This window comes from Vidua macroura, chromosome 14 (genome assembly GCF_024509145.1).
Source record: "Vidua macroura isolate BioBank_ID:100142 chromosome 14, ASM2450914v1, whole genome shotgun sequence".
Classification (NCBI taxonomy): Eukaryota; Metazoa; Chordata; class Aves; order Passeriformes; family Viduidae; genus Vidua; species Vidua macroura.
The window spans coordinates 16,905,425-16,922,278 of NC_071584.1; the positions used below are offsets into that span (position 1 = coordinate 16,905,425).

The following is a 16,854-nucleotide window of genomic DNA, read 5'->3' on the forward strand; positions in this document are numbered from 1 at the left end:
AGGAGGGGAAGGAACAGATTAGAATTTCAAATAGGAAAACCCTATCTCTTATGCAAATTCAATGTATTTTAGTCCAATTTTAAGTGCATTTTTAGAAATTTTTGTTACAGTGTTTCAGAACAAAGTATGAAGAAACTCTTCCTTGGGTTTGTTCCATTGTTGTCTCAAATGACAAAATCTGGGGTTCAGGGAGGTTGGGGAGCTGAGTCTCTTGGGCACCATCTCTCCAAACCATTTCTATTGAAGGTTTGAGGGTTTTTGTCCTGCTGTGTTTTAGAACTTTTAGTGCAGTTTTAAAGCTCAAATAGGAAGGACTTTACACAAGTGCTGGACAACAACCTCAACATTAATTAAGGAGTTATTAATTGATGGAAAAGGAAAGGTAAACATACCACATTATCAGTGGAAACTGGATTCTGGTCATCATCTTTGTGGCCAATTTCTTCATTTTGAAGAGCTTCATTTGTCTCTTCTGCAGAAATAAATTGGTTTTGTCAGATTTCATTCCAATTTTATGCTGAAGGACCATTAATGGTGTTTACCACTAAATGTCACAGCTGCTAAATTCAACAGCAGAGTCATGGTATCAATGTCTAAACATAAACAGAATATCTGCCTTATTAATAAGACATCTTGTCACAAGCATTTCAGGCCAACATCAAACCAACTGCCACCTGAAACAACAACAATACTCAGTTATTCTCTGCACCAAAACCTTCCCCTTTTCAGGTTCAGGTTGGAATATTCAATGGTGATGAAGAGTTTCACATCAGAGATGTGCAGAAGCTGGGTTTTTTTTTAATGAAAATGAATTCCTACATGAAAAACCCTGTATTCCCTGAAATTCTGGGGTACATATCTAAATCTCACTTCCCCCTTGCAGACACTGATGGGTTTTGAACAAAAAACTGATCAGATTATGGCAAATGCTTATCCCCAGTGAACTTCAAGTGCTTTTTTATGTATAAACATTTGAAAACAGAGCAGATTTTACCCTGGTATTTCAACCACAAAGCATGAGATGATTCCACTGACCGTAAAGGCCAAGGAGAACTCCAAACCCAAAGAATGGTCACTCTATTTACCCCTAAAATTGAAGTTTGTTTCTCATATTTCCTTGACTTCTGCATATTAAAACATAAATCTAGGATACATATTAAATATAAAGAGGAAAAGAGGGAAGGGGCAGCAAGGTTCAGGTGATTCCAGGGTCTGTCACCTCCACACAAACACAGGGATAACAGGATTCCCCTGGGATTACCAAAGACAGGGTAATGTTTAGGCCAGACCATAGAGAGCCAGTTAATGATTTTAAACAAATTTTAAGTTAAAAATCTCTAAACTGAGCAAATTTGATTGGGAATTGTTTCAAATGAACTCCACGTGCCACTGGTCACAGCTCTGCAGGACAGTTTGTGCCAGGAGCACACGGGAGCAAGGAAAGGCAGAGGTCACTGGGGGAGGTCACTCCTCAGGGACATTCCAGGGCACCAGGAACTCTGTAACCCTGGAGTCACCCTTGGATGCAACAGCTGAAGGAAGCAGCTCCCTACAGCATTCCCAACTCCTTAAATATTCATCCTCAGCTCACAGAACCGGCACAGCCCTAATGGCCTCCACCTACACACTGTGGATTCAATTAACACACAATTTAAAAAGGTGAGGCAATATGAGAGCTTTAATGATCCATTTGGCATCAAAGCACAGCTTATTTTTTTATATTTACACACTACATTTTAAAAGCAGAAGACATCAACTTTAATTACTCTAATTAGGTGACCAAAAATTGCTTTTGTCTGTCCTTCAGAGTGCTTTTTTTGCTGTTGTGCTTTTGGTTTTTTAATAAATTAGGACCAAAAGTTACAGTTCTCAAACATTAGAACAATTCCCTATCTGTGACTGAACATAACCCATGAGTATTGGGGGAAATATTTTCCAGGAAGTTCAAAACCAGCTGAGCTGCAGCAGTGAAACCTCCTCCTTTGAACTGGAGAAATGAACAGAAATAATTGTAGTGGGAGAATAAAGGAATGAAGGTGGGATTCCTGGATGCTGTGGAAATCCTGTTTCCTTGCACTTCCTTAGGCTTTGACACTAATAATGCACCCAAGTGTTCAGCCTCACCTTGCCTGATGAAAGCCTGGCTCAACCAACACGGAGTTATTCCTCACTTGAGCTACAGACACTTCAGACTCTTCCCTGTCACCATTTTCTCTCAAGCAGATCTGACAAATCAGCTCCTTCCACACCTCAGGCAAATCAAGGACTCTGAGATTCCTCATCTCGCTTGCCTTTCAATCACTTGACCCATTTCTTTACCATCTTATTCCCTCTACAGTCGAGTATGACAAAGCTCTCCTAAACTCATTCCCAGCCGCCTCCGTTCCCCTGGCTCTTCCCTTTAAACTGTTCTGAGGAAATGACAGGATCAAGCCTGGCACACTGAGCTGCAGAGCAGCAGGCCCGAGGTCAGACTCTCTTTTAGCTTGGAGAGCAAAGGCTCCATTGATCTCCTCTAAGCAGAAGCACTGGGAGCAATTAGTGAGTGGGGGATGTGCCGGGCTCACGGACAGGAGGGGCAGGCAGACATCGATCCCATGTGCTCCTCAGGGGGAAAAGGGAATTCAGCTGAAGGCACTTCTCACTCCAGATCCTGCAGTTTACTGAGGACACCCCCTGTGTGTGCAGTTCCAAGGCTCCTGGGCTGTGCCCTGCTCCTGGCTTTGATCTGCTGGTTGTGTTTGTCTGTCAGACAGAGCAGCAGGAGGCCTGGGCAGCTCCTTGTTCCAGCCTGAGCTGAGGGGTTCCCTGCCAGGAGAAATGGGAATGCACAGACCCAGCAGCAGCTCCAGCCCCATCAGTGCTTGGGGTGGCTGAGGATCACAGGGATGGAACTGTGGAATCATGGGTTGGGATGGGAAGGACCTTAAAGCTCATCCAGTGCCATCCCCTGCCAAGAGGGACACCTTCCAGTGTCCCAGGGTGCTCCCAGCCTTGTCCAACCTGGCCTTGGGCACCTCCAGGCATGGGGTGTCAAATGGAATGGCCATTCCAGGTGGCTGGGAAGAACTGAGTAGTTGGCAGAGAGCATTTTTGAAATCTGGCTTCCTTGGGAAGTGAGGCTTCCCCACCTGTACTGGCTGCCCAGCTCTCACTTGCACCAGCAAAACGTGAATTCTTGACTTCATTTCAGATGAATCTGGCAGAAACAGGGCTCTTATGACCAAAGGTTTCGCCAATCTTTGTACCACAAACCCAACAAAACTCAGAGACACAGAGGTAGAAGAAAGAGACCAAACAGTACCTTCAGCCCAGGCGGGGTGGAGCACTTGTGACTCTGTCAGACGTTTTTGAATGTGTACAACAGAATCCAAAGCATGCACACTGCACAAAATTGAAAATATAGGCACAGTAGTAACTGCATTCCAAATACCTTGTGAGCTTCCTTCAGATAAGCAGATTGATACTTCATCATTCCTATCATTATCATCCCCCACTTCAGTAGCAGTTTCCTCTCCTGGATTAAGTGCTGATTTAGAAACAAATTCAGATTGATCAGAGAAATCAGCAGGACCTCCTCTAGGGGGTGGGACCTCAATCCCCATTAAACGATATTTCCGTCTTCGATTCCCAATCCAAGTCTTGTAAGAGAAATAAACATGAATGATATCAGAAACTATAACAAAAGCAACAGGCCCCCAACCAAGTGACATCAGCACATCTGAGCTACAGGAGCAAGGGTGCAGCCAGCAGTTCAGGGAGCTGAGTATTCCCCAGTATTTCACCCTCCTGAGGCTGCTTCCCGAAATCCTGTGCCCAGGTTCAGCTTTCCAAGGGAAACAGGAAGGTGCACAGCAAAAGGAAAAGAAGCAAGAGGTACAAGTGGCAGCAAGGGAATTGTGATTGGAATTGAGAATGTAATAGAAAAAATAATGCTTTACAGTGAAGTAGAGGGACAGTTTGTCCATAGAAGCCTTGGTAGCTCCAGCCTTGGAGGTACTCAACATTTTACTGGATAACATCCTGAGAAACCTGACTTGATTCCAAAGTGAATCCTCCTCCAGATAAAGAGCAGGACTAGGTGACTTTGTAAGGTCTCTGCCGCCCTAAATTATTCAACAAATTTAAAGTAAGATCTTTGATCCAGGTTCTCCTACTCTGCAACTTCCAAAAGGGGACTGAAGCATCTGATGACCCAAACATCTCCCCTGTTCTAGGATTTCTCACAGCACAGGGGGAACTGGCCAAGGTGACAGATCTACAGCACTCCCCTTGGAGGACAGAAAGGAACTTGGAACAATAAAGCTCAGAGCAGCTCATCCTTCAGTCCCCTTTGGCTGTAAAACAGAGCTTTAGGAAAAGTTGTTTGCAGTGAGTGCAGAGGAGCACACTGGGAACAGTCTTGGAGATGAAGTCAGCCCAGGGAACCTGGAAACCCTGCCATGGTGGGATGGAGATGGATGCTTTAAGTTCATCTTACATCAATAAAATTGAATTTCAAAGGAGAAAAAAAAAAAAAAAAAAAAAAAAGACCCACATCCTAAATTCTTCAATTGGATCTATGCACCTGGTCATTAATTTGCCTTCTCTGATAAAGAAACATCTACACCAAAAAGATTCAGAGTTTAATAACATGATGTAACAAGAATTGTCTACAAGTCCTAAGGCTCTCCTCATCTCATCTCATCTCAACTCTGCTCAGCAGCCCTTGTGCCCCAGACCCTTCATTCCATCAAATCAATTCTCCACTGGAACTCAAGAATCCTTCCCAGAGCCAGGAATCCACTTCTTTACCAACTGCTACTCCCAGTGCTCTTGGGCTGGCTCTCACCCCCTTTCCCACCACGTACACCCCCAGAAACAGGAGCAGCAGTTCCTGGGTTTGCAAACATGATCAGGCCATGGCAAAATGCTCATCCTTTCCAGGAGGCCTCTGCTCCAAATGAGTATCCCAAGACATTAAAATATTTAGGATTTTATTTAAAGACACACTAAACATCACTCTGGCCTTATTTCAGAAATGCCTGCCCTGTTCCTCTTCCTAGGCTTCAGAGAAAGTTGAGTAAAAAACTTTTTGCTCATAATACCTTGATTACCAAAGAGAAAAAGTGAGGGAACATTAACAGCAGTCCCAACTACTAAACACAGTTTCATGCTGTGCCAGCCTTGGATAAAAAGAAAGCCCTTTTAAAGCTGCATCTCTAACAAGCTAAAAGATAACATGCTGAACACTATTTTTAGCAAATCTTTTTTGTTGGCTGGTATTTGCTTTCCCAGCTTGCTGATTTTCCTCTTCGAAGAATGCACAACAGGTATGCAGAGAACTATCTGGATCATTTTTTTCTATTACCTACAGTTTGGGGAAAAAAATTAAAGAAAACCCCCACACAAGCAGCCCTTTGAGATCTGGGTCTCTTTTTTTCCAAGCAGTGTATTGCCATTCTTTAAATTTTCCCATCATCTTGTGATTTTAACAAACAGTGTTAGCAAAATTTAAAATTGAATCGATCTCTTTTTTAGCGAAAAAGGCACTTGGGAAAGGCAGATCTTTTCACAGACTTTTCAAAGCAGAAAATCTTTCATTCAACATACTGAGAATGTCAGAGAAGATGAACATGTTTTGATAGTGTCTCAAATTAAATGGGGAAGAGAAAGTTCCCCATCCTGAGTGCTGTGCTGAACAGAGAACATTCTGGAACAGCAGAACAGTGAGGGCAAGAGCAGACTGGAACTGTCACGTGGGAAATCAGCTTGAGAGTTCTATCCCTAAAATACATTCTCCTTAAACACTTCCAGCAAGGTCTGAGTGCATGGGATCATTTGTCATCTGTTCTGGTGCAGGTGATGCCAGAGCCTTCCGGGGTGTCCTGGTCTCTGCCCTGAGGGCAGAAACATTCCAGCAGGTGCAAAGTGTCACACAGTGTCACCCCTTGTGTGCCAAGGGATGTCCCCAAGGGAACAAACCAAGGGAGCCTGGGTGTCACTGTGCTGCACAGGAGGTGCTGTCAGGGGGAACAGCCTCACCTTTCACAGAGCAAAGGGAAGTCCTTGGAAAACAAGGAGCAGCCTTGCTCTCTACAGAGAAAAGAGTGATTCTCTTCAGCCTCCAAAAGTACAATTGGGGTTTTTTAGAATTCCTGTGTGTCCACAAAAACAAATAACCAGACTGGTGTTCAACCCTAAAAGCAGCTTTGGCACCATTTGGATGCACCAAGCCAGAGGTCTCCACAACAGGAGAGTTTCACTGAGGGCTCTCAGCCCTGCTTCTGCAGCAGTGTCAGGAATTTAGGAAATAGGTGCAAAAAGAGGATGAAGCCTGAAAGGAATAATCCCAATTGTCACACGTGTCACAAGGGAAAGGAAGGCTCCTGTCCTTGTCTGACTGCAAACAGTGGAGCCATTTCCTGAGGCTGGGATGAGCAAAGAGACCCCCGAGGTGCTGCTGGGTGTCTGCTCATCCAGGACACAGTCACACAACATCCCAGCCTCTGAGGAGATGATGTGCAGAGGTTCTTGGCAGCCAGGTTATCTCCAGCACACCTGTGCCTCCCTCAGCCACCTACAGCAGCCATCAAACTGAACTGACCCAGAATTCCTCCATCACACCTCAACCTGCCCTCAAGACAAGTCTTGTAAAATATTTTTTTTTCCTATTTTGGAGCGTTTTCTTTCATACAATTTTCCCTATATGCATGAATGAGAAGTATTTTCCCTGTATCTTTGGAAAAGCCCTTTTTTGGTATCTTATTAGCAATATAAATAGTACCTTTCAGTCTTCTAGGATCTCCCTCAAAAATGTAACACTTTTACTTAAAATCTTCCTCAAGAGAATATCAAACAGCTCCTAGTGCTGCTTCTGCTGCTGATCAATAAGACCCTGACCTGAGGGCTTTTACTAAATATAGACTGCAGAAAGAGCAGGAGAGCACTTCCCAACATGGTCATTCATTATGTAATACGTGAAATCTATTTCAAGCTTCCTCATGAAATTTTTAAAGCCTTTCATCTGTCCTATTTTTGCTCCTGCGACAAGATAAGGGAAGACTCTGGATTTCTTACCCGAACTATTTCACAGTCAACATTTAATTCTGCAGCCACAGCTTCAATTTTCTCTCTGCAGACTGAGCCCAGGCTGGTCATGCCATTGTCCCAGTATTTCTTTAGGGTAGCTAAGTCTCGGTCACTAAATTGTGTGCGGTCCTGTAACTGCAAGATAAAAAAAATACTGTTAGATTGAAAAAAAATCTGCTTATCCTGAGCATTCATGTCCAGAGGTCTCCCACACAGTAACACACACATGTTCTTCTGTCTCCATGGCTCTTCTTCTCTTTTAAGACTCCTTTAAGATTTTGGTGGGGTTTTTTTGTTTTTTTTTTTAATCCAGGGCACTTCAGAGTTCCCTGGGATTTGCTGTAAAGGCAGTAGCAGCATTAAGACAAGTTTAAGGCACTTCAGCTTTGTTTCAACTCCACCTGATTTCTTTGGTAATTTGTTTTATCTCATTCTATAATGCCTTACTGAAAATAACTTTTTTTCCCCCTTGTGCTGTTTACTCTCTCCACCCAATTTATGCAAATTACTCCTTAAAGGCTTTTCAAGTTTCTCACCCTCCCCCCTTAAAGTTCTTTTATCTTACTGCAAACTACAACACATGCATAATTCAAAGGATTCTGACTTCCTAAAGGGAATACTTTAATGTTTATGTGGTTAGCTTGAGTTTAAATTGGTTCCACTGTTTATCCAAGAGTTCCCAAACTCTTTGTCTACGTTTATCAAAACATGTGATAGTGGATCAATGATAAAAGGAGTAACACTGAGAAAAAATTCCTAGACATCTTACCAGTGTTTGGACTGGTGTGAGTACAGAAAGTATTTCCCTAGTAGAGATTCCAAGCTTTATCAAAACCTTTTTGCACAGAATTTTCTCTAAAATCTACAGTTTCATTACTCCAATCCATGTTTTTCACAGAAAACCAACCACAAAGTGCATTGGTAACTTGTAGCCCATGTGCCACATGTGTCATTATTTCAGTAGCTCAATTGGGTTCATGATTTCAATAGCTGAATTCTGTGTTTGCTCATTTAACAACTGTTAAAAGTTAGAAAGTTAGAAAGAAATAATTTTAAGTGGAATAAAAAGTAGTTTTACAGAACCAGGATCATTTGACAATCTTGTACAGTTCTCAGTTTTAGCTTTTGTTACTCTTCAGAATATCGTAATTGTTGCAATTTTCTTCTCTTAAAAATTACTATTTCTCAAAATGTTAGAAGCACTTGAGTCTCCTCAATGTAGGAACACAAAAGAGGGGCATCAAACCTTTGTCTTCCTGAAGTAATTCCAGTAAAAAGATACACCAGATAAATTCACATCCCTGACTGCTCAGGGCCACCTCACCTCCTCAAGGACCCTGGGTGTTTCTAAACATAAGTAACTAACACTGCCTGCAGGTCCTGCAGAGTCCCCACTGCTGCAAGCCCTGCAGTGAACTCACAGAGCTCCCTGGGATCAGTGCCCCACACCGCAACCCCTAACATTTACCATCCACAGCCTCAACCCCCCCTGGAACATCCAAATTTGCACTCCCAGATGCAATTCTCTCATTTCAGCCCATCCACTTGATGTTGCACTCAACGATCCCTGTAGGGTCCCTTCCAGCTCAGAACAGTCTGTGGAATTCAGGGGAGCACCAGGAAATGTGCCAGGTGTTACAGCACAGGTAAGGGGGAACCTTGCTCAGGTTGGCTTTTCCCACCCAGGTGGTTGTGTTGGCCAAATTAGAACAAAACCCAAAGAAAGTTCAGCTGCTGCTGGAGGAAGCTCAGGTTTCTTTTTGCCATGTGGTTTTCCAGTTATTCAGAAATGCTTCCTCTCCTGAAAGAACCCAGGGCAAGGCCTGGGTAGCAGGAAAAGTGATCTGCAAGAGGATCCTGCCTTCGACTGAAGGCACCCAGAGCCTGCCTCGAGTTCCCCAAGCAGAGTTCCTCTGCTCAGGAAGGTGCAGAGCCTGCCCAGCTTTTACTTACTCAAAACAATGATTTTACATGGAAAAAGCAGAATTTAGCAAAAGCACCTGGCCTTCAAAAATTTTGCTTAAAAAGCAGAGTCAGATCTTTTCCATTTTAGTGGATAGATGTTAATTCTGATGACCTACTGCAAATGTTTCAATAAAAATCTTATTAGATACATCACAATTCAATGGTTTTCACCTCACAATTGCTGTATAATTATGTTAATATAATTTATATTTTCTACTTTGGGGTCTCTGTCTCATTTTGACCATTTTGCTCTCCCAAGACCAGCACTGAGGAGCCCCTGTGCTCTGCCAAGTGAGCAGCTCTGTGGGATCTCAGAGATCCTGAAGGATCATCATTTATACACCCTGCTCTCAATTGCTGCACCAGCATCATGGGATCAGTGTCACTCCTTAAGCTCAGTAGATGTAAATGACACTTGAGCATGTCCAAATCTCAGCTCCAGATTAGCTGCCTTCGTGTGCCACGCTGTGCCACAGGCCTTATCAGCACTTTCTTAGGGAAATCACAAACTACCTTCAATTACAGGATCATCCCCTTGACATGGATCATACCCAAGTTTGCCTTCTACATTATAAACTGCTTAAAAATTACATAATGCCTTTTGTCAGAAAATAAAGGATAGAATTTCGACACTGTACATGTAACTAAGCTTCCATCAATTTAGTTAATAACCTTCTCATGCTTAATATCATCAGAGGAAATGAGGGACCTAGAGGAAAGCCTGACAAATATCATAACATTCATCATTATAGGAAAAAATATCAAAAGATAATATTGGAAAGCTTCATATTTATGACAATACTTATAGGTGAAGGCAAGCCAGTAATTCAGTTCTTATTTTTTACGTCATTAACTCATCTCTGAATGCAATTCTCATTTCCTGTCTTCAGACACCCAGCTTGCTGATTCAAGGCTTGCCTTTGACAGTGCTGGCTGTTGGCTGAATCCTTTACATTTCCCAGTTCTGTTGGCCACAGTTTAAAAAGCAGCAGAGGCTCTGTCCAGCAGAATCCAGCCTATCCACTCCCAAGGAAAAGCAAATTGAATCAGCAGTTGTGCTGAGTGCAGGGTTAAACCCAGCTTATCCCCGACCTCCCAAGTGGAACAACAACATCCTTGGAGGAGATGACCCAGTTTATCAGGGACATTCCTGGCTCTTTGCCAGCCCCTCATCCCCCCCACCGTGCAGCAATTTCTGTGGTGCAAATCCGGTGTCTATAATTGGGGTGAATAATTGCACGCAGTGGAGTGTCCTTATCCTGCCTTTGCTCAGAGCCTGCGTTTTCACATCGGCTTTTATGCAGCACTTGAAAATGTTTCAGGCCACATGCACAAAAGCTATACACAAATTTCAGATTATTAATCAAAGATATGCTAAAAAATGGAAGAATTAGAGGTTTTATACATAACTTACATTTATGCTGCAGCTGAGCACTGCGTGTGGTGTTCATTTCAATTGCAGTGAAATCATATTAAATCAACATTCAGTTCTGATACTTGGTGATGAAATGGGCTGAGGTAATGCTTATTTTTAGCAAACAAACCTCTCACAAACAAATTTTCCATGCCTTTGATCCCTGTCACTGCTTCTCTGTTATATTTTGGGAGGAATGGGAAGATCAGAAGCACTCAAAGTATTCAAGGTATGAACAAATCCCAGATTCTTCTGTACAAAAGCGTCATTTTGCCTTATTCACCTTTCCCAGTGACGCCAGCATGGACCTCTCTGAACCCTGACACTAATTAATACCTGTTTTCTTCAGAGGATTATCAATTCCCACCTCAGGATCTTATTTGTATGTATCAACAGTGATTTCTGAATCATTCCAGTACGCTTCTCCCTTCATCCCTGCACCATTTAATATCATTTTTGCTTTTCAGTTCATTATTTCTTGATTTCCCACATACAAATTCTGAAGGTCTGCATTTTCCCCTAACACACCAAGATATTTAACCTCATTAAAGCTCTTCCAGATTACACATTCCTTCAGCCTGAGGTTTCAGCTTCAGGTTTCACCAGTGCCACAAAGCTGCCCCCTGTCAGTGACAGCCATCCTGAGCTTAGGCTGGACACAGCTGCTCACACACAGCTGCACAAATTCAGGCACAAAGGTGTCTGAAAACAACCTTCCACTCCTCCTGCTCACCACTGGTAGGTTTCTGCAGCAGAGACTTTTTGCATCTTTCCCCACTGGCTGGGTAAGCGTGAAGTTTGCTCTGATGGAAGCAGAACTGATAAATATTTCATAGCACCCCATTGTGAGAAGAGCTGTAACTGCTTCAGCATGCAGCCAAAATTACAGATATTCTGTTACTATCTGTTTCTAAATCAAACTCAACTAAAAAGATGAAAAAAAAAAAAAAGAAGAGATATCAATGCAATGAACAGTCTAGCAAAGAAATTACACTCTGAGCCCCAGTCATCTCACTCTAATTTCCAAACCAACCCTCAAACCACACAAACTGACAACTCACCCTTCTGGAGATTTTGAGCTGATCTGTGTAATAGTGGATGTTCAGCCTCAAAGTAAACTGATTTTTAGATTTTTAATTATGATTCTTACTTGATCTGTCAATGTCTTCCTCACATTGGACCAGAAAGTTTTGCAGTTCCTGTTCAGACAGGATGCATGCCTTGCCTGCAGGTTCACAGCACACAATGAGCCAGGGTGATCTGTGGCACTGAGGCGCAGCACATCACGGAATAAAAAATGACCAGACTTGTCCCCCTTTGCATTCCTTCAGCACTGCTGTGGGACAGGAGTGCTCTTCCCTGCCACGCTGTGGATGGTTTACCAAAGCTGAAATACCTTGAGATAGGTAGTCAAGTATCTCACAGAAGGAGGAAACACTCCAGTCAGCATTGCAAATGGCACAAAGCAGGAACAAGCCCAGTGTCCCCACGCAGAGACCTCCAGCTGGGCTCACCTCCCACTGCAGACCCCCACTGGCTCGCTCAGACACGCTCCCACTCTCTTGACTGAGCCACAGTTTTCTCCCCTCCTGGGAGAGCAGAGAAAGTGCAGAGAACTCCCCAAGTTTTAAAAGCAAAAGGCAGAGCTGAGGTGCCCTCTGACTGCAGGAGCTTTAATCCCTGCCAGGGTTTCTCTGTGAAGCTGCTCTGAGGTGTTTGCTCTCAGCTCTCATTGTTCTCCTGAGCCTTGCACACCCCAGGCCAAGGAGGAGCTTTCTTTAGAGTTGTATTGATGTGTCTCCCCCACAAAATCCAGCTGTGCTCCCATGCCCAGAACAGCTGGGGGCAGGTGTCACACCTCAGCCCCTCCAACTGCTCAAAGTGTGCCTGCACTCCTGTGACAGAGTTTCAGTCAAATAGCCAATGTGCAAACAGTGATACAAAAATCAAAATCTAGCACTCTCCACCCATTTCAGGTCTTTCCTGTCCTCAGATACATCAGTCTGAGAGCCCAGACACCCCAAAGTGAAGCTCAGGGCAGACAAACATCCTCTGTCCCCCAAAATGAAACTTCACCATGAAGGCCCAGCTTACCCAGAGCCACCACCTGTGTGCCAAATGTTCTCCAGAGCACACCAGTACTTTTAAATCTACACAAACACAACCCATTCTGCTCAGACCTCAGATGACACAGAACTGAAGCACAGTCAGTACACTCAAGACCTAACAGAAGTGAAGATATTTTCCCTTTTAATTCTCCTTAACTGGTACCTTCACTGCTATTTTTGAATCCTTGTTATCCTTCCACCACCCTGTGAAAAACCAAAAATCAATGCATTCATAAAGGCCACTGCACATGCACCAGGACAGAACACAGAACTCTGTCATTTCCAAAGACACTCTCATGAGTTACTGAGAGGGTGATATTTCTAGACTAATATTCATTAACAATCAGGATTACATCATTCTACAGCAGAGCTGAGCAGACAAGAGTTTCTGCAGAACTGCACAGCTTTTATTTCTCTCCTGATACAGTTGAAGGACAGGGCAAGGGAAACAAAACATCAAGGAAGAAGATTAAAAATTCAAAGCATCTAAAAGACAATCTTCTCCATTTTAACCAAAATACAGATTAGCCTTTTTCCTGTTTGAATGGCAGTAATTGCCATAATGGCACTTCTACAACTCTATCCATTCTATTTCTGTTCCCTCACACTCTTTATTCAAAAGAATTTCACAGTTGAAATCAAAGTTTCTAGGAAGTAGGAGCTTTTTCTCCTTTGCTTGTCTTACCCCTGTGTGTACACAGCAGTTTCAGAGTGCCAAGTCCTCAACTCGCCCCCTGAAGGAGACTGATTCTGCACTCAGACTGGGAAAGTGCATCCACACATCTGGACACAGATGTTGTCAAACAGATTGTATTAACCAGTGGGTTAATACACTTAGACCTTTACTCATTTGTAAATGAGTAAAGGTCTAAGGAAAAAGAACTCTCTAATTACCATCCTTAACGGTCTCTCACTGCAGGAACATTGAGAGGCTGGAGACAGAGAAGGGAATGGAGCTGGGAAAGGTCTGGAGCTCCAGGAGGGGCTGAGGGAGCTGAAGGGGCTCAGCCTGGAGAAAAGGAGGCTCAGGGGGGACCCTGTGGCTCTGCACAATTCCTGACAGGAGGGGACAGCCAGGGGAGGCTCTGCTCCCAGGGACAGGAGGAGAGGAAAGGGCCTCAGGCTGGGCCAGGGGAGGCTCAGGTTGGATATCAGGAAATATTTTATCACTGAAAGGGTTGTAAAGCATTGGAACAGGCTGCCCAGGGAAGGAGTGGAATCACCATCCCTGGAAGTGTTCATAAAACGTGTGGATGTGGCCCTTGGGGACATGGTTTAGTGGCATCCATACTGATGCTGGGCTGACTCAATGATCTTTAAGGTATTTTCAAACCTCAAGGGCTCTATGATTAATGAACAGGCACCTCCACATCCTTGAAAGTTTAAAATTTACTCCAGGAATGTCTTCTACAGCTGAGGTCAGGTATCCAGCATGACCACAAAGCCCAACAACCCCCCAGTGATGCAGGCAGGGGTCAACATCATCCCACTCCCAGCCCTGGGCTCCCAGTGCCAAATCTGAGCTGGCTCTGGCACACACCTGACCCCCAGAACAGCACTGAACTCTAAAAGCAACCTCAGCAGTAGAATTTGTACCTGTCAGCTCACACACCCAACCTGGATTACCTTACAGCTGGATACTGGCTATGGATGGGGTGGCAGGGTACTGGGAGGGAGGGGGAAAACCTCCCCATTTAGCTGTGAAACTCTACCCAGGACACTCCTCAGCTCCTTGGTGAGATGCTCTAAAAGGTCATTAAGTGATAAGAGGGAATGAACCTTCCAGAAAAGAGCTGCATTTTAAAAAGCCTCCTCAAGAGAATTAGCACTTAGGAAAGAAAGAAGATGGATTGAGCACAACAGGATTTGTACAAAAGTACCAGTTCCTCTGGGAGATGCTCTTATAAAGTACTCTCTGTACAAAAAGAAGTAAGTCATTGTACCAAACTCTCCAGAAATGGGAAATGCTTCAGCTGAGACCTAGAAAACTCTGAGAGAAAACACCATTAATGTGATGGTCCTTAGATTTCTACTTATACAGGAAACACTGCCACACTCACACTTTTTGAAGACTAAAAGAACCGAAAATAATAAAAGAAAAAAGTTCTGGTTACAGCAGGAGAAAGCAAGGAAAGGCTCTTCCATTGCCTAGACCTCACTGCCAGGGCACTGCCAGCTCCACACACTGGGGAGTTTGGTTACCAGACACTTCCCCAGCTGCTGCTTCTGACAGAGCTGGAGTGACAGAGCAGCCCCTGGAGAGCCTGGCTGCACCATCCCAGCTGAGGCTGGATTTGCTGGTAAGGAGGCAGAACTGACACCTCCTCAAAGACAAGCTGGAAATGCTCAGCACTAAATCAACAAAAGAGTTGGGCAGGTTTTTTTTCCCCCTGACAAAAGCTGTGTCATACCTTGTGTTATGGTTTGGAGTTGTCTGTGAATTAAGGACACTAAACTGGCTGATTCTGCTACTGTGAAATGACATTTATGTGGATAAAATTAGACTTGATCAAGTTCCTACAGCCAGCACTGACTAATTCTGTGCATGTGCAGAGAAGCTGCAGAGGGAGTTACTCTCTTAAGCAATCAGTTGCCCCAATTAACCACCACTTTACTTTCAATATAAAAACCATATTCTGAACTCCAAACTCAGTCCTTATCAACTCAGATGTTGTGTTTGAGCTAAGAGCACGATTCCTACCTGGGCATCACCTCACACTGGATTCTGACCTTGACCTGGTTTTAAAGATAGACATCAACTTCACCTCAACTGAAACACTGCACCTGCAGATAAGGTTTGTATCAAAGGAAAAAGGGAAAAACCCACCCAAGGTAAATAGAACTGACATTTTCAAAAATGCATTTTTATCAACTTTTCATTGTTTCACTCAATGCATTAGATACTTAAATGGAAATGTACTTACTGCTCTTTTTCTGGAACAACCTGTAATCCAAGGCACAGTAAGGTTTCCTGAAATCTGCAGAGGAGAAGGAGGAAACAGAACAGAAAACAAGAGCAGCTTAAGTTGCTGTGAGAGCCAATAGTGAGACTTCAGCACTGTGCATTCAATTCTCACACCAATGTCTGTAAACAGGTTAAGACTGAAAACCAAAGTCACACTCACCTTTACTGCCAAGAATAAAACACTGTTTCTTTGGGTGAGGGCAAGATAACACAGTGACAACTTGGGTGTTTCTCTACCCCAAAACTCGTACTTCACAACAGTTTCCCTTTCCACCTGGCAGGATGAGCAGGCTGGAGTCAGACAAGGGCTGAGGACTGAGCTGCCCTTCCATCTTTTCCAATTACATCACTTCAACGTCCAGAAGAAATGCTCTCATGTTTGTCACTGAGCTCTTCAATGCCTCATGTTAAAGATTTGAATACCAGCAGAAAAAATAGGGATATCAGGATGGAGAATGAGAAGGAAGGGGTGTGAAGGCAAAGGAGAGCTGCTTCCATTCCTATTGCTTCTCCATCATTCCCAGAGGTCAGAGTTTATTAAATAAAAATCTCAGAGTGTTTTCCCTGACCATCTGAGGTGTGTCACAGCCTGGAATATTTTAGGCTTATTTAAGATCCCATGTGCATCTTCTGCTGCAGACAAGCAATGCTTGAGAGACTAAACACAGCTCTGGAGAGATCAATCACCTGTGAGGAAAAAACCTGTGCATTTCTGCTGCCTGACCCAAACTGTTCTGAGAGTTTTGGTATTTGCAAAGTGCTTCACTGATGGCTCTTGCAGCATGAGCACAAGCACAGCAGCCCTGGTACAGGTGGCTGCTGTACAAGCACATAAACACTTTTATTCTTCAAGCTTTTAGCTGGAAGCACTTGGAGGCCACCCAAGGTCAGACACTTTCTCATTACAGCACAAAGAGGGTTTGAGGGGGATGGAAAGGAGCACCCTCCCCTCCCAAGGCCGGCCTGCATCAGGGTTTGAGCCTAAAATATTCTTCACTGCACACACACATTTTAGAAATTCTGTAAAGTTATGTCTGTTACAACCCTATATCCCACACAACAGCTTCACACCACAGAATCCACTGCAAAGGTACCCTGAGGAACCACCCAGGTGGCTCCTCTTCACTCATTTAAAGGGGGCTACAAAAAAAAGTGCTTTTATATGGGAATAAAGCAACATCTACCTGGCAGAGCATTAAGGGTTGCTGGGAAGACAAATGCACACAGTTCTGACAGGGATGAGGCCCAAACCAGCCAAGCTCATCTCAAGAGAACTCCCTGGAAGAGAACGTGCACGGCACTGTTCTGAGCTGCCCTCGGCAAACAGGCAC

At 43.8% G+C, this 16,854-nt stretch overlaps 1 protein-coding gene across 5 annotated transcripts in view; it reads right to left on the minus strand.

The window, feature by feature from the left end:
* HDX (highly divergent homeobox) overlaps positions 1 to 16,854 on the minus strand; it is a 40,809-nt gene that overhangs the window by 10,225 nt on the left and 13,730 nt on the right. For 4 of the 5 annotated variants that reach the window (XM_053990274.1, XM_053990275.1, XM_053990276.1 and 1 more), the window contains 4 exons: positions 15,483 to 15,536; positions 7,060 to 7,206; positions 3,434 to 3,641; positions 393 to 472 (listed from right to left, as the gene is read on the minus strand). In XM_053990274.1, coding sequence (XP_053846249.1) covers positions 393 to 472; positions 3,434 to 3,641; positions 7,060 to 7,206; positions 15,483 to 15,536 — 489 coding nt within the window. The remainder of the gene's footprint in view (positions 1 to 392; positions 473 to 3,433; positions 3,642 to 7,059; positions 7,207 to 15,482; positions 15,537 to 16,854) is intronic. The other variant, XM_053990277.1, reaches the window with a different exon arrangement.